General features: G+C 44.5%; 3 protein-coding genes and 1 long non-coding RNA gene across 10 annotated transcripts; 2 read left to right on the top strand and 2 right to left on the bottom strand.

Annotated features, from left to right (window-relative positions):
* The first annotated feature begins 968 nt into the window (after positions 1-968).
* On the top strand, positions 969-9,296 carry wu:fc38h03 (acetylcholinesterase collagenic tail peptide). Of its 3 annotated transcripts, none has more exons than XM_034600095.1 (18): positions 969-1,278; positions 2,341-2,494; positions 2,593-2,702; positions 2,785-2,907; positions 3,134-3,178; positions 3,313-3,339; positions 4,294-4,365; positions 4,469-4,531; positions 4,608-4,634; positions 4,731-4,775; positions 5,050-5,085; positions 5,168-5,248; positions 5,398-5,494; positions 5,597-5,736; positions 5,851-5,970; positions 7,083-7,212; positions 7,708-7,810; positions 8,451-9,296. In XM_034600095.1, exons 2-18 carry the CDS (start codon positions 2,392-2,394, stop codon positions 8,518-8,520), a joined length of 1,392 nt encoding a protein of 463 aa, XP_034455986.1. In that variant the 5' UTR covers positions 969-1,278; positions 2,341-2,391; the 3' UTR covers positions 8,521-9,296. The 3 variants fall into 3 exon arrangements, with proteins under 3 accessions (XP_034455986.1, XP_034455985.1, XP_034455987.1); XM_034600094.1 differs by having other exon boundaries at positions 969-1,324; XM_034600096.1 differs by lacking the exon at positions 969-1,278 and adding an exon at positions 1,396-1,561.
* An 823-nt stretch (positions 9,297-10,119) lies between these two features.
* Positions 10,120-13,829, top strand: LOC117770549 (peptidyl-prolyl cis-trans isomerase FKBP14-like). Its single transcript, XM_034600103.1, has 4 exons — positions 10,120-10,447; positions 11,350-11,501; positions 11,971-12,098; positions 13,078-13,829. The coding sequence occupies exons 1-4, from the start codon at positions 10,248-10,250 to the stop codon at positions 13,234-13,236; spliced, it is 639 nt and encodes a 212-aa protein (XP_034455994.1). The 5' UTR covers positions 10,120-10,247; the 3' UTR covers positions 13,237-13,829.
* A 519-nt stretch (positions 13,830-14,348) lies between these two features.
* Positions 14,349-14,800, bottom strand: LOC117770551. Its single transcript, XR_004615413.1, has 2 exons — positions 14,764-14,800; positions 14,349-14,570 (listed from the first exon to the last, which is right to left on the bottom strand). It is a non-coding gene; the product is annotated as an uncharacterized LOC117770551 (long non-coding RNA).
* Positions 14,801-15,400: 600 nt separating this feature from the next.
* wipf3 (WAS/WASL interacting protein family member 3) lies at positions 15,401-22,738 on the bottom strand. Of its 5 annotated transcripts, none has more exons than XM_034600098.1 (9): positions 22,632-22,738; positions 22,123-22,282; positions 20,433-20,536; positions 19,481-19,616; positions 17,981-18,142; positions 17,038-17,739; positions 15,799-15,930; positions 15,573-15,683; positions 15,401-15,474 (listed from the first exon to the last, which is right to left on the bottom strand). In XM_034600098.1, exons 3-9 carry the CDS (start codon positions 20,514-20,516, stop codon positions 15,434-15,436), a joined length of 1,368 nt encoding a protein of 455 aa, XP_034455989.1. In that variant the 5' UTR covers positions 20,517-20,536; positions 22,123-22,282; positions 22,632-22,738; the 3' UTR covers positions 15,401-15,433. The 5 variants fall into 5 exon arrangements, with proteins under 5 accessions (XP_034455989.1, XP_034455990.1, XP_034455988.1 ...); XM_034600099.1 differs by having other exon boundaries at positions 22,644-22,709; XM_034600097.1 differs by lacking the exon at positions 22,632-22,738 and having other exon boundaries at positions 22,123-22,553.
* Between the last annotated feature and the right edge of the window lie 596 nt (positions 22,739-23,334).

Here is a 23,334-nt window from a genome sequence, read left to right as displayed (position 1 = left end):
TGTTTAAGACACTGTAGATTTCAAAGCAGATGTCAGTGTCCTGCAGCTCATGAACATTTTTATTCAGAACTTCAATGAACGTACAATGTGATGTTAATGTGCATTTGTAATTTGTGATAGGTTTTGGTTATACTGAATTTAAATAAACATTTATAGTGAATGCAAAAAAATGACCTGTTTTTTTTCTACATATCTCTGTTGTGTCATAATGAATCAAACAGGAACGAGGGCGGGTCGTCCACTAACTAGAACATCTGAGGTTTGCAAGGTAAAGATACAAGATTCAAGATCCACTTCGTGTCATTCAGACCATTCACTAGTGAAGTGCACAGGAAAATGAAATCAATCTGCACCCAGCTCGCAAAAGTAACTTTACATGTTATGGGTTTCATTAAAGGTATAAAAGCTCTAAAATAAAACAGACAATAGGATGTTGCACACAACTGACTGAAATGACAAATATTGAATAAATAGGCAAACAAAGTGTAAACAGATGTGAGTATTATTGCACATAATGGATGAAATTGCATAAAAATTAATCGGTGTCTCTCAAGCTGTCTCACCAGCAGACTGCAGCAAAACAGATACACTCACAACCACCGACTGACACAACATGAGCAGCATTTCACTGCAGACATTAAATGACTTGAGCCTCCAGAGGAAAAAACAGCCGTCTCAGTGTTTGAGAACCAGCTTGTTATACAGGTTCAAACCTAAATACTGTATATGTAAGACTGCACCACTTCAATGTCCTCCCCTTGTTGATCCACTGGTCGAGGGATTTTGGATCTACGAAGGTCCCCCACCATCTCCCTGGTCTTGGAGGTAATTTGGAGGTATTTTGTAATTACATGGATCACATTTATAAAACCTTCCTAATATAAAAAAAAAATTCTGTCGTAGAGCAAAATGTCCAGGAGATGGGGCCATTTCGCTGACGAAGACACCGTCAGCATCACTGTGGAGATGAAACGTGCCAAACGGGTGGCAGCATGCGGACAGTGAGCTCACACATTCAACCTGCTGCACTGAGCTCCATCCAGATGTTACAGCCGTGACTGGGGCTCTGATCCGCAGCTGGCACCTCTGGGTTGGCTCCACTCACTGGCCTCTGCTACAGGTCCCCCCCCCCCTCCACACAGCTGTGTTGTGATCGAACAGCGGGGGTGGGAAGACGCCGGTCGATAAGTGGATCAGATTTATTGGCGGTGCAGATCCGCTACAGCGCGCCAGATGCCAGAGGAGCCACAGAGCGTGGGACTGTGGGACTGCGTCTAGGTGAGAGGAGACAGTCTGCAAGTGCGGCACAATTTTGAAGTGGAAGGTAAGGGGCGTGCGTTAAAAGCCGTGCACGGTGTTGATGACACTGTTGTCCATGCATCCTCTGGGCATTAGGACGAGCTGCATGCTGTAGAGACCAATAGAAGGGGCGTGAGCCTTAAGAGTGAAGATGGACTGAACAGCGTCCTGTGCAGCATCTTTTCTGCAAAACGCACGTGGCTCAACGAGGGATTATCATTTTCAATCGCACATAATCGTTTAGTCGTGGATTTGGGAAGAGGTAATGGCATGTAGGCATGGCAAGTAGGCATGTGTGTGTGTGTGTGTGTGTGTGTGTGTGTGTTTGGGTGGGTGGGTGAACCTGTGACAGCTGCATGATTGTTAGGACTGTTATGACTTGTCAGTGTGTGCATGGTCTCATCATGGCACATCACATTCAGGGCTGCTTGAAGTGTGTGGGGGGGGGGGGGGGGGGGGGGGGGGGGGGGGGCTGGAATCACTGCATCTGCTGCAGTGTTGAGGTGCAACAAGTTTATTATGCTGTGAGGACAGAGAGAGAGAGAGAGAGAGAGAGAGAGAGAGAGAGAGAGAGAGAGAGAGAGAGAGAGAGAGACTATAGAGGACAAAAGTGAGGGAGTGATGAAGCATCCTCAAGAGTACAGAGGGGGAGGTGACAGTTGCCAGTAACTGCATTAACCTCAGACAGCATAAATAGTGTGTGTGTGTGTGTCTGTTTGTGTGTGTGTTGTGGGAACCTAATCCTGTTTACATAGTCACATTGTGGGAAGCTGATTTGTGGTACAGGGACAAAAGGCAAGCTCCCATAACATAAGTCATTAAATTTTAAGATGAAGACATGTTTTATGGTTAAGTTAAGTTAAGATTAGGTAAGGCTTAGGTTTCAGTTAAGTTAGGTTAGGTTTAGGTTTAGGGTTAGTGTATGGGTAAGATTAATGGAAGTAGTAGTATGTCTCCAGGAAATCAATGTAAGTCAATGGAATGTCCTTAGAAGTCATTGGGACATGACTGTGTGTGTGTGTGTGTGTGTGTGTGAGACAGCTTGTGTTTGTGTGTTTCAGAGAAACTAGAGTAAACAAGTAAAGCAGTAGAATGGACCTGGTCATAATTGCAGTGTCCTTCCACCTTCTCCTGAGTCCTGCGTGGGCCTCATCCCATCACCCTTTCATGGACAGCATCCTCTCTGCCCAGTCAGGTAAGAAGACATCCATCTGTGTGTGTGAGTGTCCTGACTGACGGACACGTTGCCTGCCCCTTCACGGCTGCTTCTCTCTGTCCCCCCCCGCCTCTCAGCCCTCAGGTTGCTGGATGAGCCGATGAGGTTCGACCCCTGTTGTCTCCTGTCACCGCCTCCGCCGCCGTTCTTCCCTCCGCCGCCTCAGCTGTGGAAGCGAGGCAGCCCCGTAGGTCTCCACAAACGCACTCTCACTCAACCTGTCTGCATGATGCGCCCCCTCATTTACTTTCAAACCTGTGTGTCTAAAGGATGAAATTAGCCTGTTGGAGCCAAGTGTTGGTGGAGGAGAGGAGCAGCAAAAAGAAAAAGCCGTAACACCTGAGGGGTGTTCGCCTGGACCTGCCGGACCTCCTGGACCCCGGGGCCCAGATGTAAGGCTGTGTTTCAAAATAAAAAATACCACACAATGTTGTAAACCTCCATTAGTAGCTTTTCAATCGGATTACATCACAGTGCATCACGTAGTGAAATCATACTGTAGATGCCGATATCGTTCAAAATGGGGTAGAAATTAAACCGAATGACCTTTTTTAGCATTGATTTTTCTGTGCTCAATAGGCGATGTGTGAGCTGTATAGATTTGTTTTCATTTTCCAGGGTCAAAGTGGATTGCCTGGCATAAGAGGACCAAAAGGAGAGAAGGTTTATGTTTTTTTATTTCTCAAATATGCCTCTAATGTATTTTGCCATGAAAGTATGTGTGTGCGTGTGTCCTTGTGTTCCACTCAGCTCTAATGAGCGCTCTGCCTCTTCTCCCCTCATTTGTCCTCCTCCAGGGAGAAATTGGACGCCCGGGGTCAAAGGTGAGTCTCTCTCTCCTCTCCCGTATATCTCACTCTCTTGCTCATCCCTCTTTGGGCCGTCTCTCGCGTGTCCTTGGAATAATGCGATCTGGATTTCTCCTCCTTCTCTGCCTCCTTTGTCCAGCTGATACGTCCTCAATCTTTGTGATGCGATTTGTCTATTGATGCGCTCAAAATATCCTCGGCAGCTGCCAAATGGGTCATGCTCCATTAGACTCTGTAGCCGCTGCGGCCACGTACCAAAACCTGATTCTATCCCTGGATGTGGCCTGTCCGTCCTCCTCTTCATCATCCCCCTCTCTTCTCTCCTCCTACCACCCCCCCCCCCCCCCCCCCCCTTCTTCCTCCTTCCTTTCCTTGGCCTGGCTCCATTAGCCCACCGTACTGGACTCCAGTCCTGCTGATCCAGCCTCTCCAGCATTCCACTTCTGCACTTTAATCTCCCTGAGTGCTTTTGCTCTCCATGATAAATCACTCCACACAGCAGCAGCAGGTCCACAGTGTCTCTGCAGGCCCCTGATTTAATGACAGGCGGCTAAACGAGAGAGCACGCCGCAAGCATTGCAGCACCTCTGGGATACTTGTCCAGGTGTCACCGAGACGTGAGGGTGTTGTGTAATATATCTGGCCCTCCTGCTCGATTAAAGCTTTATTCCAGTCCACTCGTTAAGGTCCGTGGCATTGTTAAGGTTTGCAGGCTGTAGCCTTTGTCCTGTTGTTATCAGGGCATCACAGGTAGTCATCTTATTTGTTAGTCCCCATCAAAATCAGGCCAGCACAGTCATTAAACAAGCATCGTGTTGAGCCTCATCGACAAACACGGAGAAGGTGCCGAGTTACCACAAGACCGTCAGTCAGCAAACCACTCCACAACTAACTCTTACAGCTTAACACCACACAAGCAGCAGGTTCTATATTAAACGAGCAGAGACAAATGTGTTTGTGTTCCTGCAGGGTCGTACAGGAGCGCCAGGTCTCCCAGGGAAACAAGGGCTACCTGGATGGCCGGGTCCAGAGGGACTCAAGGTAAATCTTATGGTTTTCCATGTACTAACACATTTTTGTGGAAAATGGCTCATTACTAATATGGCACAGACCAAAATATATGGTATTGTTTTTTTTTTATTAGGGTGAGAAAGGGGATTCAGGACTCATGGGATTACCAGGACTGAGGGGCCCACCAGGGACAAAGGTTTGTCACATCAGTACATCATCACACACATGTTGGATGTCCTTCTGTCTAATCATTCACTCATCTGCCTTTTCAGGGTTTACCTGGCTACAAAGGAGATAAGGTAAGTTCAGTCACATGCACCATAGTAACTGCTTGTAATTACTAAACTATTATATCCTATGTTTCACCTCCCTTTACCCTTTTTCTTCTTTGAAAGGGGTCTCGTGGTGACCTGGGGTCAGCAGGACCAAAAGGCGATAAGGTTTGAGTTTCCTATATTCCAGGCCCTGGAATTGTTTTTGCAAAGTGTTCTATTTATTATAATGGTCAAAATCATTTGATCAGGCAGTGACGTCCTGGAGAATAGCTTCTGCTAGTATCCAAAGTGGTTCATGAGATGTAATCTGTCAGGTCCTTACCAGTCAAATTGTCTGTGTCAGAGCTGGATTAAATCAACTTTAAACACTCGAGTAACTAATCTGTGGTGGGAATTACATGTCATCTCACATTAAAGCTCTCATTTGGTCCATTTAAAGGGTTCCATTGGTTTGTCCGGGATGCTTGGCCAGAAGGTAAGAACGATTAATCAATGGGGATGCTTGAATATTTGATTTAACATCATAAGGCTGTTCCTCAATTTTACTCCTCTCACAGGGTGAGCAGGGACCGAAGGGAGAGCCAGGAGTCTCCGGGAAGAGAGGACCAACTGGGCGGCCTGGGAAGAGAGGCAAACAGGTGAGAGGAAGACAGGAAGGATAATACACAAGTGCTTGATCCCCTGTGTGTGTGTGTGTGTGTGTGTGTGTGTGTGTGTGTGTGTGTGTGTGTGTGTGTGTGTGTGTGTGTGTGTTTTCTAATATTGTGATGTTTTCTGGTTTGCACAGGGCATGAAGGGCCTGACTGGAGCCTCAGGAGTCATGGGCCCTTCAGGTCCCGCAGGTCCAAACGGCCTTCCTGGGCCACCTGGTCCACCCGCCTCAGGTAACTCACACGCACACACACACACACGCACACAAACACAATCAGTATGGTGTAGGCATGTGTTTGTTACCACCGTGTCATAAAGTATGTTTCTTTCTGCAGGTCTCTATTTAGAGGGTGAAAAAGGAGAGAAGGGACCCACCGGTGCACCAGGTCGCTGTGACTGTGACACCACGCCGGGAGCTAATAATGCTCCTTTCGGAAGCTACACACAACGGGGGGGCTCCAATAAAGTCCCTGCAGTAAGACTCTGATCATTCACAACACAGCCCTCTATCATCCAAATTGAGTGTTTATCATTACTGAAGCAATCGTTATTCATCAGTCTTTAATGTCCTCTCGTTGTTTACTTGAAGATATTTGTGGTCACCAATAAAGAGGAGATGGGCCGTCTTCATCTGGACAATGCACTGGCCTTTAGGAAGGATCAGAGGATGCTGTACTTTAAAGATAAAGATGGATGGAAGCCCATACAGGTAACCGGTGCTGAAAGCTGTAGTATTTTTAACAGTCAGTGAGCCAGTGAGCACATGACATGATTTACAGCTCACAGTTACTTTATACATCAAGGCTAAAACTGTGCCTTATTTAAACTTTACAGTTTATTATCTCAATTGTCTAGCTTTTCCCAGCAGAGAGAGTTGTTGGTTTGATGACGCTTCTAACACGACAAACAGAAAAATGAAAAAACTAAAAGAAAACAAAGATCTTCCGGTGAAAAAAGCGCTGTCCCAAACATACAAGACACAGACGAAGATGTCAAGAGAGTTTTTGGGGCGGGTGTCAAGAAAATCACGTGATCTCCGCAGTGGAGTTAATATGTCTCTTCCTGCCTCTGTCTGCTGCACCCGGCTGCTCCACCTCTCGCCTGAATAATGTGGAGGATTTGTTGCTGCTGTCAAAGCGTCTGTGCAGAGAACCTCCTGCTGCGTTGTGCATGTGTGAAAGACAAACTGCGGGTGAACTCTGTTTCCAATTCCCTTAACCCGCAGGTCATGTCTGAAAAAAGGGCTGAGTGTGTAAAAGTTTGGTGCAGCTTGATTGGATTGAAGGGGACGGACGGGCCTTGGCGGTGGTTTGAGTCCTTTCCTAGTGTTTTCATCTGCAGTTGTTTGTTTGTTTGTTAGTTAGCAGGATTATGCAAAAACTACTGAACAGGTTACCACAAAACTGTGAGGAAGGATGCAGTATGCGTCAGAGATGAACACATTACATTTTGACACACATCTTTCACATTGCGACAAAACAGTTCTTTCTTGGATTTTTATAGGAAAAAAATCTGGCACATTTAGGGAACTGATATTTTTGAGTGTTTGAAATTTGGTGCAGCTCGAATAAATTAAAGGGGCTGTTGAGGTATGAGCTCTACTGAGTGCCATTGTAGTTTATTATGGAGATGGATCAGTTGTAAAAAAAACAGCTGAGATGACAACAGAGCCAAGCCTATCTGCTGAGGAAAACCAAGAGTTGAGAGCTCTGGAAAAACCTAATCCTAACATAAACTCTAAGTCTACTTCAACTAGATATACCAGGTTAAGCACCTGAAATTTGAAGTCAACGCTTGTTTTCCTCTTCACGATTCGTCCAGCCCTTCCAGGCGTTCCAGTCCACAGAGAAAGTCCCGGACAGAGTGGGTGTGTGCGGGGACGGGAAGGTGCAGGCCCAGCACGGAGAGGAGTGTGATGATGGAAACCAGATTGTCACTGACGCCTGCCTCAGTGAGTTACCTGCTTCTCTTGCTCGTCTATAAAAACATGCTCAGCAATGTAAAGATAAAGATAAAAAGTAGATGCTTGAATAACGATCCGCAGATCTGCGAGATGAAAAAAAAAAACACTGCTCTCTAACTACAAAGTAGGTTAAGCTTTTTGCTGCATAAACATCATGCTGCCATATACCCAGTTGCTCATGAGACGCCCCGCAGAGCCTAACTACAGTGCACCACAGAGTCTGAGCCCACATGGCAGAGGATAAAAGCAGTGCGCACCGTGAAACCTTTCCCTGATCTTTCATTAATCTCACCCTCTCTTTTTTCCTGCCATCCTCCCGCTACTCTGGGCTCGGCTGTTCAATTAAATTAGCAGGAAAAACGCTGTATTAGCATCTGTGAAACACGGAGGTGTGCCAAAGCAATTAGTAATGTCTTCCCTTCCCTCCCTTCTCTCCACGACACCCTCCTCCTCCTCCTCATCTCCTGCCCTTCATCACCTCAGACTGCAAGTGGGCCTACTGTGGAGACGGCTACCGACATGAAGGCATGGAGGAGTGCGACGGAAAGGACTTTGGTTATCAGACCTGCAAGTCCTATCTTCCTGGGTATGCTCAGTCACAGCTTCTAGAAATGAACACACTAACATAAACCACAAAGGTGCCAGAGCACTCGGGTGCACCGTAGGTCGGAATTTCACAGAGATCTTCTGTGCCAAGATTGGACAATGCAGTTTTCCCTTTTCCCACAGATGCTTTCCAATCTCATGCTGACACACTAAATATGAAGTTAGAGCTTGAGATGGTTAGCTTAGCTCAGCACAAGGATTTGAAAGATTACACCCAGCTTTTTTTTTTAAATTAATTTAAAAGAACTGTATGTCTTTTAGAGTTCTTTTAAATCATAGTGTCTTTTATATATTTGTGATTCCTGATTGACTCATGATTTTATGACCTGTCTGTTTTATTTTGCTGCCCTTGTAAAGCAATTTGTAGCTTAAATAAAGTTATAATTATTATAATTTGTCCCTATTTTCAGTGTTACTGCTAAGCTAAGCTATTCTGCTGTAGATGTCGAATCCATATTTATTGTACAGATATGAGAGGCGCACCAAATCCTCTTATGTAACTCTTGGCAAGGAAGCAAATACCCTGAGCTATTACATCATAGGCCATTGGTGTAGGTACAGAAAGTTACTGTACATTTACTGCAATCTTGTTAAAAAACATTTCTCCCTGTCCCCTGCAGATCCTTTGGGCAGCTCCGATGCACCGACTCCTGCCTTATCGATTCCACCGGTTGCAAGTACTTCACCTGATCTGAAAAGTTAACAACCGCATTGTGACTTTGCAATTCCTCTGTCTGATCGCAGGGAGTAAACATCAGATTTCTATGGAAGTTTCACCCCTTAAAAAAACCTGACGGACTGACGGGGAATTAAAGGGACGCTCTGGTGCCTGCTCTGAGCCATGGATAGTTCTGGGAGTCAGCTTTCGAATCGACTGTCTCCCTCGCTGGAGGTTTAACTCTTTCGTTGGGCCTCGGAGAACAGTCACTGTCACACCATTGGCTGCAGCACTGTTATGGACACTTTTGATTGTGGGGAACATTTAACAAAACATATGACGTATGAAATAGTTACAATATGTATGACTTGCCGACTGTTAATGCAGAAATAAGCTGTGCTCTCAACTTCTTTTGTAGTGACAGAGAAAAAAGAGCCTTTTCCTAAAGAGCCAATGATATTATGGATACTATATGTATTGTAGTATGCACATATGTGTGAATATTTCTGTACATTGAATTAGAAAACATATATTTATGAAGTACAGTGCTGTCATATTGCATGTAATTGTGTTTCGGTGCACAACAGACTGCTTTAACCTGTACTGTAAATGTAAGTGTGGCCCTCTAGAAAATAATGTGATGGAAGGAAAATGAATGCCGAATGATTTGAATTTCTCAACAGCTTAATTACACTGCTCTGTGACACCAAGATGACTCCAATATGAATTCACTGAAATGTGATTAACTGCATGACATGAATGTATAAATCATAAAACACTGTACGCTAATAAAGATTAGGCCCACACTTAAAAGAGTCCCCATTCAATTGATGCAATGCGGGTTGGCAGGTCTGTTTGGGAAAAGCATCAGAATATGCCTATGCCAAACCATTTAAACTGCTTTTAATGCCTAGCAGCATTGCTGTCATGGCCAAATGTATTGTTATATCCACAAAGCAGTGCCAACATTTAAATCAGTTTTCCATAAACCGTCCTTTGCTACAATTACCATGTTTTCTTAAGACACTATATTATCATGCATAAAATATTTGAAATATAAAATATAGCTCTGTGGTGTAGATAAGTGGTTCTCAACATTTCTGTTAGTTAATTATAGACTGTATATTAAGATGGACAACACATCTGCCCTTCTCCTCAATTCTCCGAAATGAAGCCAAAATATCCACATTTTTAAAGCCGCCATCTTTAATGTCAAAGTCTGCGCAGTCGCAATCAAGTGGTGGAGCCGTAGTAGCGGGGTCACGCTGAGGTGAACGCTTGACCAATAGCGAGTCACTCTCAGTTGTCAATATACACTGCTTTTAAATTCAAATTGTCATCAAATTGTTGAGGTTGTTTTCAGAGTACGCTTGTGTTGTAACTTTTTGCAGCGCATTTCTGTATTTGCATTAGTTGTGGCTTTTTGCAGCAAGTTTTTGTATCTGCATGTGTTGTGGCTTTTTTGCAGCACACATGTCATCAAATCGACGAAGTTTGTTTTCTTAATTTGCACGTGTTTATTTCTATTTACGCGTGTTGAGCTCTCTCGGCCACCGTAGGACAACAGTGGATCTGGCAACCGCGTGTAAGAGGGAGAGTCTGTGGGCGGGGGGGTTCAGAGGAGAAGCAACCAATCAGAGGAGAAAGGTCCTGCCACAACTCATCCCTGCCACGTACCGAGAATCATCTCCTGCTGCTGCTGCTCAACGTCCTCCGTGCTGCTGCGGTCTGTCTCCTCCTGGACACGGACTCCGGGGACATGGTGCTGCAGCTCGTGCTCCGCTGGCTCTGCTCCTCTCTGCTGCTGCCGGCTGTCAGCGGGGCGAAGCTGCCTGAGGCCGAGGTGCAGATGGAGGTGATGTTCAGGCCGTTCCTCTGTCACCGGAAGTCCAAGTACGGAGACATCCTGCTCGTGCATCACGACGGACGGTTCGAGAACGGAACCGTGTTTCACTCCAGGTATGTTGGACACGAGGCGCTTCAAGATGTGACCAGAGGTGAAATATAAAAAAAAAGGTTATTTCTTGCAGCATCACTCCTCCCACTCGTATCTCCATGGTTACGCATCTGTGTGTGTGGCCACGTGACACATCCAAGCAAAGGGTCAACCTCACCCGAGTTAGAAGAAGTCCTAATGAAAACTAACTCAACAAAACTAACTAACTAAAACCTAATGAGTGTGTAAATTACCTTTTTAAATACTTAGATCAGCAGCAACATTGTGAGAAAAGTCCCAGTTAGAAGTCTTGACTTTTAATTAAGGTCTCAATGCTGCTTCTCAACCAGTGATCAACACTTTAGAATCTGATCGAATCAATCAAAAAAGTTCAATTTAATGGTGTCATAAACCATTTTCCAGATAAAATATTGTAAAGATACAGGGCCCGTCGTCCCCATGGTTGTCTCAAACAGGGCTAAGGCTGCCCATCCCATTGACAATAAATCCATGAAGTCATTTGGTCAATCATCAGTACTAAAGCAATGTGGCCTATTTAATTTCTAATACATCATAGTAATATATTTTACTGACAGAAGCTAATGCAATGAAGTGGTGAGTGAGCATTGACTGTATTTTCTCTATTCTTCTATATGGGCATTGGGTTATTTTCACATGTAAAACAGAAGACAGTCATAGAATAACTTTACTCTTTAGAATAAAGCTCCTCACTGGAGGGCGATGCCACAACAGGCGAGAGTTCTTTCCTCCTCCACAGCCATGAAGGTGTGAAAGGGACTCATCCATTTTATTTCATATACATGGTTTAACATAAGCCCCGTTCTTTGAAATAAGTCACTTTAAGATGGAAGTCTGACTTCATCTGAGCCCGTAACGACCCACCGCCTCTGTGTCTGCCCACAAGTCGGAACGAAGGCGACAAGCAGCCGGTGTGGTTCACGCTGGGCATCAGAGAGGTGATAACAGGCTGGGACAAAGGCCTGCAGGACATGTGCGCCGGAGAGAAGAGGAAGCTGGTCATACCTCCAGGCCTGGCCTATGGGAAGGACGGGAAAGGTACGGTAGCTGTGTCCGTGTGCATGCAAGCTTCCCTGCATGTTGTTATGCAGGTAGATTAAACTCTCTTCTAAGAAAAGCTTTTGGTTTTACACCATGTGATGTAAGTATGTTGAGGCATGTTTGTATGTAAAACAGTCTTGTTGGATTTCTAGGACTGCCACACTGAATGAGGGTCTCATTCAGTTGTATTAGTCCACTTTATCTCAACATGGAGCATGTGAACTGTCCTGGTAAGCACACGCCACTCTAACCAATAACATCTCATTTCTCCTCCACATATGTGACCTTTGCTACGACAACAAACACGACTAACTGGCTGTCATTAATACTCACATCTTTACAATATATATATATATTTATATGAGAACATATGACCAAACAAGCTGGTTCCCAGTACAGAACCCCCAGGCTGTATCCAGTCTCAGTTGTAGTTGACCTCCTGTCCTGTGGTCGTATCCTCTTTCAGGTAAGATCCCACCTGAAAGCACACTGACCTTTATCATTGAGGTCCTTGAAATCAGAAATGGGCCGAGATCGCACGAGTCCTTCCAGGAGATGGACCTCAACGATGACTGGAGACTCTCCAAACATGAGGTAAAGACAAGAGTTGCATTGGTCTCTGTTCAGTAAACACTCTGACATGAAGTAGATGAATTAGCCACGGTCTCCCCAAAGTAGGGCTCAATACTAAACACCAAAATGTTTAAATCATTTCTAAAATTAACTTGACACCAGTTCAGGTTGAATTGTTTGAATTTGTTTGTATGTGTGTGCTTAGTGATATCTGCAACACATTATAAGAATAATTACATCACATAGGGAAGTACACGTTATGCTACGAATTGACCACAAGGGGGCAGTACATGCACATGATATAGTAATATGGCAGCAGGTCACGTGACCGTCAGTCTCTTCAGTACTATACCATACACTGTATATAAAGTACGATACTGAGTAAAGGTGCTCTATTCTTAGCAAGGTGACAGATACATGCTATCAAAACTAACATTTAACTAAATAAACAGGCACTAACATAAAAAAGTAAATATATATACATTTTGAAATCTGATTACATATTTGAAGATAGTTTTACACATTCACAAATCTGATTGCACACAGACAGATTGAGACTCACATTTGTCAATAGTTTTGCTACAATAGTGGCCCCATATAGATGAGATGTTACAAATCTGTGGTATGAGGATTCACGACACATTCAAGTCTGCACATCTGAAAGCTCAAAGTTCATGGTCAATTGAAACTTATGCTTAAAACTCTGGATAATTTAATTTATCCATGGAGATGGGATTTTGGAGATGATCTTTCAAAGTTTAAAACAAGCTACAAGATGAGTCTTGAGTTAAAAATTGTAGTATTGCCTATTCAGTAAAGGTATTTCTTAATCCTCAATTGGAAGGGATGTAACTGGATTTGTCTACACACAGTACACATGTGTGTAGACAAATCTTATTGTCTCAATCTGCATCATATTTAAGTCTATTTTTGTGTTTCTTTTTTCTGTCAACCCCTCGCTGTGTGTCACTCATTGCCCTTCCCTTACTTGATCTGCCAGGTGAAAATATACCTGAGGAAGGAGTTTGAGCGTCATGGCTACCCTCCCAACGACACTCTGCATGAGAACATGATGGAGGACATCTTCGCAAAAGAGGACGAGAACAAAGACGGCTTTATATCCTCCAGAGAGTTCACTTACAAACACGATGAACTGTAAAAGTCTCTCCCGCTCCCACGACTCGCTCAGTCATGGTTCATGGTGGATGCACTTCGGTTGCAGAGGTTTTAGCAAACATTCTCTCAGGTCACCTGAAGTGGTTTTAGAAAAGTGCTGTGTTTGTATGGTGTGGGACACTTAAACCTATCCTGTTTAAAGCAGTGTGTTGTGGGTTTTGAGTCAGTGAGTGTGTTTATGTGCTACTTTTAGTTATATTTCACCTGCAAATCTTAGCCTATTTGTGTGTCAAACCAATTTTGCTCCTTTTTAAGACCACTAAAGTTCAACTTTTCTTTTTTTAAACCCTTGAAAACTTCCTATACCAAAAGATAACAGGTAATTGTCATCTCAATCTTCCATATAAGTCCACATTTTTAGATCTTTATCTGTTTCAGTGTCACAGAATATCTGAGGGAACAGATAAGGTGTGAATCCATGGGGGCAGGTAATGTAAGACGATATCTGCAATGAAATTAGTCTGTCAAAATATCCGTGAGAAAAGTAAATCTCCCATGCGCACGCTGCTAAAAGGACATATTGTTCAGAATAGTTTTTTTATTAGATATTTTTAAATAAAAACATTGAGAAATGGATATTAAAGTGAGCATTTTTGTATTTACTTTGATACAAGAATAATTATATATATCATTAAGAGAAGGATCGTGTGAATGGACAAGGAGACACAACTGTACCGGTTACTTTTTTTACACTGGTCTGGAGGCAGTTTTTTTAGATATTACAAACAGGACTCAGAACCACAGTGCTGCCCTGTTTCATTGAGGTTGACTTTTTTAATGTAAACACATCAGGAATAACCTCAATAAGCAAACAGCTGCTCTGATTTGTGAAATGTTGTATATTAGTTTCTAACCGTTAATAAATGTGATTAATAAAGTGACTGGGTTTTGAACAAAATGCTGTGCTGTACTTGATGTTCACACACTGAACCAGCAGGTGGCACTGTTTTCACAGGTGTTAGCAATGGTTGCTACGGGGGAGATGGGAAACTGTATACCTCACTCATTATCAATTCATAAAAGACGACACCTGAGTGTAGCTTCAAACGGATGCATCCCCATGCTGTTTGCAGTGTCAGTAATTTTCACATCACCTTTTGTTTTTGAACAATTTAATACTTTATTTTGGAGTTTAGAAAAATAATCACATAAACACAGGAGAGCACCGCTGCACTGAATGTTCAGTTATGTATAATTGTGAAATGTGCTGAGATCGTTTTTTCTCCTCATTGAGGTTCACATTGAAATAAGGCTGACTCATTGGCTGCATAGAATTCCCATAACGGAGGAAAACGGATCCAACTTAAAAACACAAGACTGTGTAGAAAGAGGGACGACATGTCTGCTACCTCTCGCTTTCCACAAATTAAGCGAAAATATCCCACATACAAACACCAGAGTCTTACACATTTGGAGCCAGAGTAGCAATAACAATCAGAGGATGCAGCTGCTCGTTCGACCCATCACAAGCCAATCATAATTTACTTTAATTTCTATAGCATCAAATAACTAATTAACACAAGTTACTGGAAAGATTAGCACTCGAACAGTTTGATAAGAACTACTTCAAATGACAGAAACCATCTTTGAGAAAAGTACTTTTTGTCGTGTGCTGTGACTTTGCACCCCCTTGTACAGAAGCTGTTGCTGGACCACAGTTTGTATATTTCTGTCATTATCTGTTTTTTTGGTTGAATTCAGAGTTTAAAAGTGCCACTTTATACATCATAATAAAACGTCTCTCCGATATATACTGTATCACAAGAGGTATAATGAAAAATATTCTATACTTGTAGATACTGAAATGCTTGAGCTTTTACACTGTGTCGAGAGTCATGTTAAATATGGCTAGTGGGAGCCACTGTCCTTGGAGTATAGTGTGTGTGCGTGTGTGTGTGTGTGTGTGTGTGTGTGTGTAGTTTATAAGTAGGGAGTGCCCTCCTCCTCACACGGATTCAAAACATTCCACACTGGAAAAGGTCAAAGGTCGCATAGTCAGTATAAGGCATGGAGCCTGTTTGACACTCACCACATCCACACATGCTAACATACTGAACGCAAACAAAACACACACAGGGCTCGCATCCAGACAAGTCCATGGCAATTGTGTTATTGTCATGAGGAGGAGGAACAGAGTCTTTATTTTGTTGCTGTGTGGGGGATGAAGAACGGGCCTGAACTCATCTGAGGTGTGTCCTAATCATTGGTGGTTTGGGGTTCACTGAAAGAGAAGAGGAAAGAAGAAGAAGATGTTAAATAAAGATGAGGTCATGGTTAATTAGAGCTGAGAAATAACAAGCGCCGGGCTGCTGCTGCTACCTCTGTTCTCTTTGCTGGGGTAGATCCGAGGGAAGGGCCTGAACTCGTCTGGAGGAGGTAAATCTTCTACCGGGTGGAAGTGGAACTTGGATTCAAAATCCTCTGCCAGAGCTGCATGGACATACAGGTACAGTGAGATAACTAGTTCACGTATCTGACACACTTCTCGTTGTGGTGTCTAATTCTCTGAGGTCGCAGATCACAAGCGTGAGATGTTGAGTCTCACCCAGGCTGTGCAGGAGTCCGTTCCTGAGACTGGATGGGGGCAGGAGAGGCGGAGGGGGAGGAATGCGGGTGGACAGCTCCGTGTTCGGGGAACGTGCCGGAGGAGCTGGAGGAGGAGCCAGCCGACCCGCACCTGTCGCGGGAGAGAGGAGTCTGACGTCAGCAATGGAGCTGACATCTTAACAAGTATAACACCAAATCTGATGTGACGGATTCGAACACGTTGATTTTCTTTGTGAAACTGTTTTTTACATGTTGTTAAAAAAACTGCAGTTACACGACACATGCTCACATACCTGCAACACCTGTTATTATTATATTATGGGACAGTTTTAAACGCAGAAAAACAGTAACAAAAGAACTAGTGTAATTTCTAGTGGTGTTAATCTATAACCCACTTGTAAAATCAAGTGTTTGTATGTTTGTGTATTTTGTCTATATGATTAAAAAGCTACATTCCTACAGAACCAAGGAGGTTATGTTTTCACCCCTGCCTGTTTGTTGGTTGGTTGGTTGGTTTACTTGTTTGTTTGTAAGCAAGATTATACAAAAACAACTGGATGGATTTCCACTCAATTTTGGTGCATTTTCACGGAGAATAATTCATTGGATCTTTATGAAAAAAATTAGACACATTAAGGGAACTGATATCTATGATTATGTGCAACTTGATTGAAGTCCAGTGCAGTTTTATTTTTTTTATTTGTCAGGTTGCCTCGTCTAGTGCATATTTGAGATCAAGTAACCACACTGAACCACAGGATGTTCGTTTTTCAGCTGCTCTTTCCCATAGACTATATTTAACCATGGACAACATGAGAGCTAATTCAAAGTGAAGCCAAAATGCCTTGATCTCCCCCTAGTGTCTGGCTGCAGTACAGGTCATACTCTTCCTCCATGTTAGTGGATGGGACAAGCACATGTCAAAAAGAAAAATCTCAAAGATGTTTTTTGTAGTTTAGGAGAGTTCTTATTTAACTGATGAATTCGGAAGTTTGGTTTAAATTATTTTATGCTCTAAAAATGCGGTAAAATATCGTGCGGAACGACTGCGGCTCTATCCACTGAACACTACTGTGCAGACTCTGTCTCCAAATGTGCAAGACGGCGTTTGTATCCAGGATATTCTGGCTTCATTACTAGATAGTGATAGGAAGTGGAGACTTGACGTCAACCTTTATTTACAGTCTATGGTCATTCTGCAGAGTCATCTGCAAGACAAGGAGAGGCGTCCACCTACCTGCACTTCTGGGCACAGCAGGTGGCCGTCGGGTGGGAGCGTTGCAGGGGTATGACGGCGGCAGTGAGCGCATGGCTGGGGAGGGCACTGGGGCCATCTTTGGCGGCGGTGGAGGGAGGTTGGTTGGGCAGGTGGGGGTAAAGGAAGATGGGAGAGGCGGAGGAGGAGGTGGGGGAGGAGGTCCCAGAGGGCTGTCCCGCAGGATGGGGAACCTCGACGGTTCGGAGTGGACTGGAGAGGGAAGCAGAGGGTAGAAGCATCCCGAGGAGCGGTCCCCAGGGGCAGCGGAGGGAGGATGGAAAGGAGGAGGAGGAGGAGGAGGAGTAGAGGGCTGGGAGATGGAAGCGTGGTGGGAGTGCTGGATCGGAAGCCAGGTGGGCTTGGTGACCTGGGATGGCGGTGGAGGGGGAGGACAGGAGGGGAGCGGCGGGGGCCTGCTGGCTGGACGGTCCTGGAAGGCTTGAGGTGGCGGCGGTGGGGGAGGAGCAGAGGGAGGGGCCGGGGGAATCAGAGGGGGGGAGGAAGCAGGGAAAAGAGGTGGGTGCTTGCTGCCGTGAGAGGGAGAGGGAGGAGCGGAGGATGAGGGAGCGGGTGTGCGGTGGGTGGAGATGCGGGGCTCTGCCGTCATGTGGGGCTCAGGGTCTGCGGACGTGGGTGCGTTCCACAGCGGCTTCAGGGACGCTAACGAGCTCGATCGAGACACTTTGACACACACGAATGAAAGAGAGTCAGTGGGATGGTCAACATAACCAGAGAAGGTTTCTGAAAGTTAGAGCCAGACCGATTTAGAGCTTCGGGGGCCGATGTCAATACCAATATATTGGCCGATTATATATATATATTCAGTCAAATAAAGGTTTTCATATCATCAAACATAATGGAATCGGCCAACCAATATATCGGTCAGGCTCTACTGAATATGTATCTAGTAAGAACCACCAACCTGAGGTCTTGACTGTCAAGTCTCTTTGTCCTATAGGCCTGAGGGAGGGGAACCCTCCAGCAAATAGCCCACCCAAAGAGGGTCCCACGGGTGTCATCCCTCCTGATGAACCCTGTGGGGCACCGACACTGCTGGATGCATCTCCACTGCTGGTTTTATTATCTGGTGAAAACACACAGATGCTTTAGAGTCATCAACGACAAGGAGACACGCAGATATTTATCATGTCAAAATCACAAAACTCTGATCCTGGAGGGTTTTAACAAACATATTAAATCAACGACAAGGAGACACGCAGATATTTATCATGTCAAAATCACAAAACTCTGATCCTGGAGGGTTTTAACAAACATATTAAATTACACAGTCAATCCCGCATTGATTCATTCATCCAGAAAACAGTCTTGTGAGAGATTGTGTTCAGTGGTTTCATGCTTGTGAGAATTCTGTTGGTAACTCAACATTAAAAAGATGAAAGCAGTGGTTCATGCAGGAACATGAGCAGGAACAAGTTTGCACCACCCAAATCACATAATGTCCCTGAGGGCCAACTACACAATATTTCTGTTTCCACCGGCTTAATACATCCAACTGTCACTGTTACTGTTAACTGACTTTCACTGCAGACAGGTTCCACTGATCCACCTTCCAAATCTTTTAATTAAGCTGATTCATCCACCAACTGAAAGGACACATCCATAAACGTTCCACTGGTTTCTCATGCGTCAGCTTTCTAGTGTGTTGTCAATGTGAATAGAAATAATAACACTGGACAATGGTTAGTTGTGAGCCATTTGTATGACATTCTAATATTCTAATCTTTGAATTCAAAGTTTGAACCTAAAATGCAATTTTAACATTATTATGACCTCAGAGAATATTTGTCTTGTGCATTAAACACATGCAGGGTGAAGGTGTTTTTAGAAATTAAACAGATCCTCCCTCAATGAAGTCTGTTGGATTCACATGAAAATAAAATATTACACATATTAAGGTTATGTTTACTCACTAAACATAACTCAAATATGACTTATTTATGCTAATTTAAACATTGTCATGAATGTTAAGTATATTGATTTGCCTTATAAACCAACATGACTATTTATATTAACTATTTTATATAATGGGAATACAATGTATGTCAGGCCTACTGTGCACAGTCGCTTCCTCTGTCTGCATCCTTATCTGTTATAGGGCATTCCATCCTGAAGTGTGCACTGGGCGTGTGTGTGTGTGTGTGTGTGTGTGTGTGTGTGTGTGTGTGTGTGTGTGTGTGTGTGTGTGTGTGTGTGTGTGTGTGTGAGCGTGTGTGTATCTTTCCTTCCACTACATCTGCTTTCTCTCCAACACAACACATTATTTTCTCACCACACAAACACTAGTAAACTCCGCTTCCACTATGAGAACGGATGGGTCAGTGATACTCGCAGCATGTGATCACCATTGAACGTCTGAGCACAGACTGTGTGTGTGTGTCTGTTGACGTGCTGCTTCTCTTACTATCGACAACAGGGGCACTGCGGTCATTGACCTGTGTGACTTTCTTGAGCCTGGCTCCATTCTGGATGTCGGCCAACAGGGCATTCCTTCCACCTCCTCCTCCTCCAGACGGGAGCTTAGGAGGCTCGGACAGACACTGCCACACAGAGAGAAAAGGAAACACACTTTTTTATAACTTAGACCATATTTTAGTGTATGATATATGTTTTGTATCTCATCAGTCCCCTCCACCAAAGCCCAATTATTATCATTAGCCCCCCACACTATATAATAACAATAATCATAATAATAATCATAATCATAATGAAGAACTATATAGCCCTTTTCATAACAATTTTACGTGCTTAGCAACAAGAAATACAAATCATGGCATTGGTCACATAAGAGATAAAGTAGTAAAAATGACTAAAAACACACAGACACAGGGCGCATATGCAAATTCCTAACGCCAAACTGGGATTCAAACCCGGAACCTTCTTAGTGCGAGCGCTAACCACTGTTCCATCCAGCCACCCATGGTTTCACGTCTTGTTGGTATGTTCTTCTAACAAACTAAAAACGCCAGCGTGTGCATTGAAAGCATTAAACAAAGAAAGGGATAAGAAAGAGGGAGACACTGGAGAAGATGAGAGAAGAAGAGAAAGAGGAGGATATTAGGTCTTAGGTGAGTGTTTCTCTCATACACATCATTGTGACTTTAGATTAGAAGCTTTTAAACTGTGTGTCTGGAGCGTGGCCCCGGAGCAGGAGCTCATTTAACAGGAGGACGCTGTGGAAACATAACACTCTGCTGCTATTGAGAGTCTGCTGTCTGCTGAGTGTGTGTGTGTGTGTCTGTACCTCAATCAATAATGCAAATAACCTCCAGGTATTTGGTTGATGGTCACTGAGAAGGTGAGGGTTTACAGTGTAAAGTTTGAGAAAGAAGGGGAGAAGAAGGAGACAGTTGTACCTGTGGCGGGCCGGCGCTGGCAGGTGGCGGTGGGGGTGGAGGTGGTGCCGGGGGAGGCGGAGGGGGAGGAGGGGGTGCTGGCATGCCGGGGGCCTCAGATATACCTGCAGAGGACAGTGAAAAACACAGTCACCATCCTATGTGCATGCTCCGCAGCCACTGGACCAGCCTCTAGGATTACTCAGGTCAGAAGCTGCCACTGTGTGAAGGGTCGCCCTCGCCGACCTCCTCCTACCCTCCGCTTCTTCAACAGGAAGGGCTTTCTCCACTACAGGGCCGCAGAAAAACAGGAAACAGCGAGCGCTCCTTCCTTCCCAGAGAAATCTGACACACACACCCTGCCCGAGCCCATGTCCTCCTCATCTTCTTCCCACAATGCTCTGTGGTGGGACTTTGGAGGCAGGGACAATGGTGAGTGTTGTGTGAAGAAGTAAATTAGACCCTCGGGTCACTCACTGACAAAAGGCCTTCTCTGCAGCAACTGAGTGGAAAACACGTTAAGGGAAACGCCACAGGAACATGATGCGGCGCACAAAACACATTGTTAGGCTTTCCAGCGTATGTGTAGGATGTCTTGAGGTGCAACATGGTTATAAGCACCACCACCACGGCTTTCCAGGGATATGTCAACACGTTTCAATCTCCCCACATAGTTGGCAACTTGGCTGGTAAATGATCCCCACTGACAGTCACTGAGACCCCCACCCACCTCTTTGACATCATAAATTCTCAACTATCTCTCTGCCACGGCTGAAAGGCTGAAAACAATCCCATGTTTGTGGACGTTCAGTTCTCTGAGGAATCTCCTCATGATCCTCCAGTTTAATAAGACACAGAGCCGATGGTGTGTTTGTTGAATCTCTGTGTATCTGTCCCTCGTCTTTATCTACTTGTGTAAAGCTCATATGTTGTGTTCCTCCCCCTCTGCAACTGGCGCGCTGTCCTCTGCTGCTATTTCTATCTTCATATCTGTGTCATGCAGCCTCTGTGAGTGACACGGCCAGTGTGGATGTTTCTTGGGGGCCAAGATCTGCTGAGCTCCTGCAGAACAGGTGGGCCTCACTGGAAATGCACCTCTGTCACACCAGTTGTTTTCACTGACCTAAAATACGTCTGGTTCACCCGGAAGCCGTGAGGATCCAAAGTGACACAGACAGGCAGCTGGAACATGCAGCTGTTACAACCTTATCAGGGCGTTTTCACACCTTTAGTTGTCAGAAGGTTGCTCACATGAGAACAATGAACCCCAGGATTTTTACAATAGGAGTTGATGGAGAGAGTTTGATCAATTAACCAGCTGTAAATCCTGGTTAAATACAGAGGATTTTCCTCTGCTCTGTATCTGTGACTGGTGTTGACAGCACTTTTGGCAGCTGAGATCTTTATCCCCAAACCTTATCCTAGTGTTTGTTTATGTGTCTGTTTAAAGCATTGGGGTGTGTAGGATCCAATAGTCAACAAAACAAAACCATTAAACAATCCACCTTTGTCTCACGTGCTTTTCTTTGCTAAACTTGAACAAAAAATGATCTTAAAATCAATCCATTATGAAGCTCTTTGTTTGCTCCTGTGTAAATCCACCAGTTAGACTCAATTACTGTAAAACCACCGAAACAAGAGTTATATGATGATACTGTTTAACTACCTGTCACCCAATGGATTAAATTAGTGATGGTGAAGTGTGTCTTACCTTCAGAAATGAGCAGTAATCCACCTGTTTGCAGGGAGCAGAGCTTCAGAGCTTCCCAGTCTTCATGGTGCGCTCCTCACTTCGGGCCAATGACAGTTCCCAAGTTATTTTTAGTCAAATGAGGACACCGCGTCTCCAGTAACGAAACCACGAGGAGCTGCTGCACTCATTTCACAACATGCTCAGAAAGCGTGTGTGCACATGGCAGACAACATGCAACATGCAACTTGTAACATGCAACGGCTGTGCACAATGGGATTCTTTATAGCTCGGGCTGTATAGTGGTTTATTCCCCTGTGCGCGCACTGCAGGAGGCGCACAACCAGTAAGAGGCCGCACCTTATACCCACCAGAACCAGCCCACACTGTATAACACTGGACCAATGAGAGAGAGAGAGAGAGAGAGAGAGAGAGAGAGAGAGAGAGAGAGAGAGAGAGAGAGAGAGAGAGAGAGAGAGAGAGAGAGAGAGAGAGAAGGCTGAAGTTGCAGCAATCTTTTTCCTCCTCACCTTGAATCACACCTGTGGAGCAGAATAAACAATGTGCATGTGTGAGAGCTGCTTGAGGACGTGGTTCCGTGATAACATCTCACATGGTGGTTTTTTTCTTTCCCAGCATCGGATTAATTTCACTCCAACTCAACTCCGCTTTCTGGCTCCATGGTGACACAATTACGCCCCCTTGTGGTAAAACGTGTCACTACAATTCGCCCTGATTTCGTGGCCTCATTGCACCATGATTAATGAGCCACAGCAGTCCAGGAAATCTAACAAATGATATTGTGACTTCACAGGTGTGCATCGGTCTTAACCCCGCTTGCGTAAACACACGTACACGCTCACACACCTCAAACCGTAACTGCGACAAAGGAATGCGGTGACACAGGCGTGCTCCTCCCTTGAAGTGACAGAATAGTAGCCTATGCTGTAGGCCTGTCTATGACATACACTGCACACAATATGTATACATAAATGGCACTGGTCCCTATTGTCTGCATCAGACAATATACTAATTACACATGAGGCCCCTTTATTCTCGCTGCCTCCTCCACATGAGTGACGGAACACTTGTGAATATCAAGTCTTGCACATTTGGGCTCCTGCTTTGTCTTGAGTGCAGATTTTCTTCTGTTTTTATGGTAATTATGTGTCAGTTTTCTAAAGGAGGACAACATAAACACCTTAGTTGACACATTAATCATCAGGTTGACAT

The sequence above is a fragment of the Hippoglossus hippoglossus genome, chromosome 11, assembly GCF_009819705.1.
Source record: "Hippoglossus hippoglossus isolate fHipHip1 chromosome 11, fHipHip1.pri, whole genome shotgun sequence".
NCBI classification, from domain to species: Eukaryota; Metazoa; Chordata; class Actinopteri; order Pleuronectiformes; family Pleuronectidae; genus Hippoglossus; species Hippoglossus hippoglossus.
This window is presented reverse-complemented; position numbering and strand designations above follow the sequence as displayed.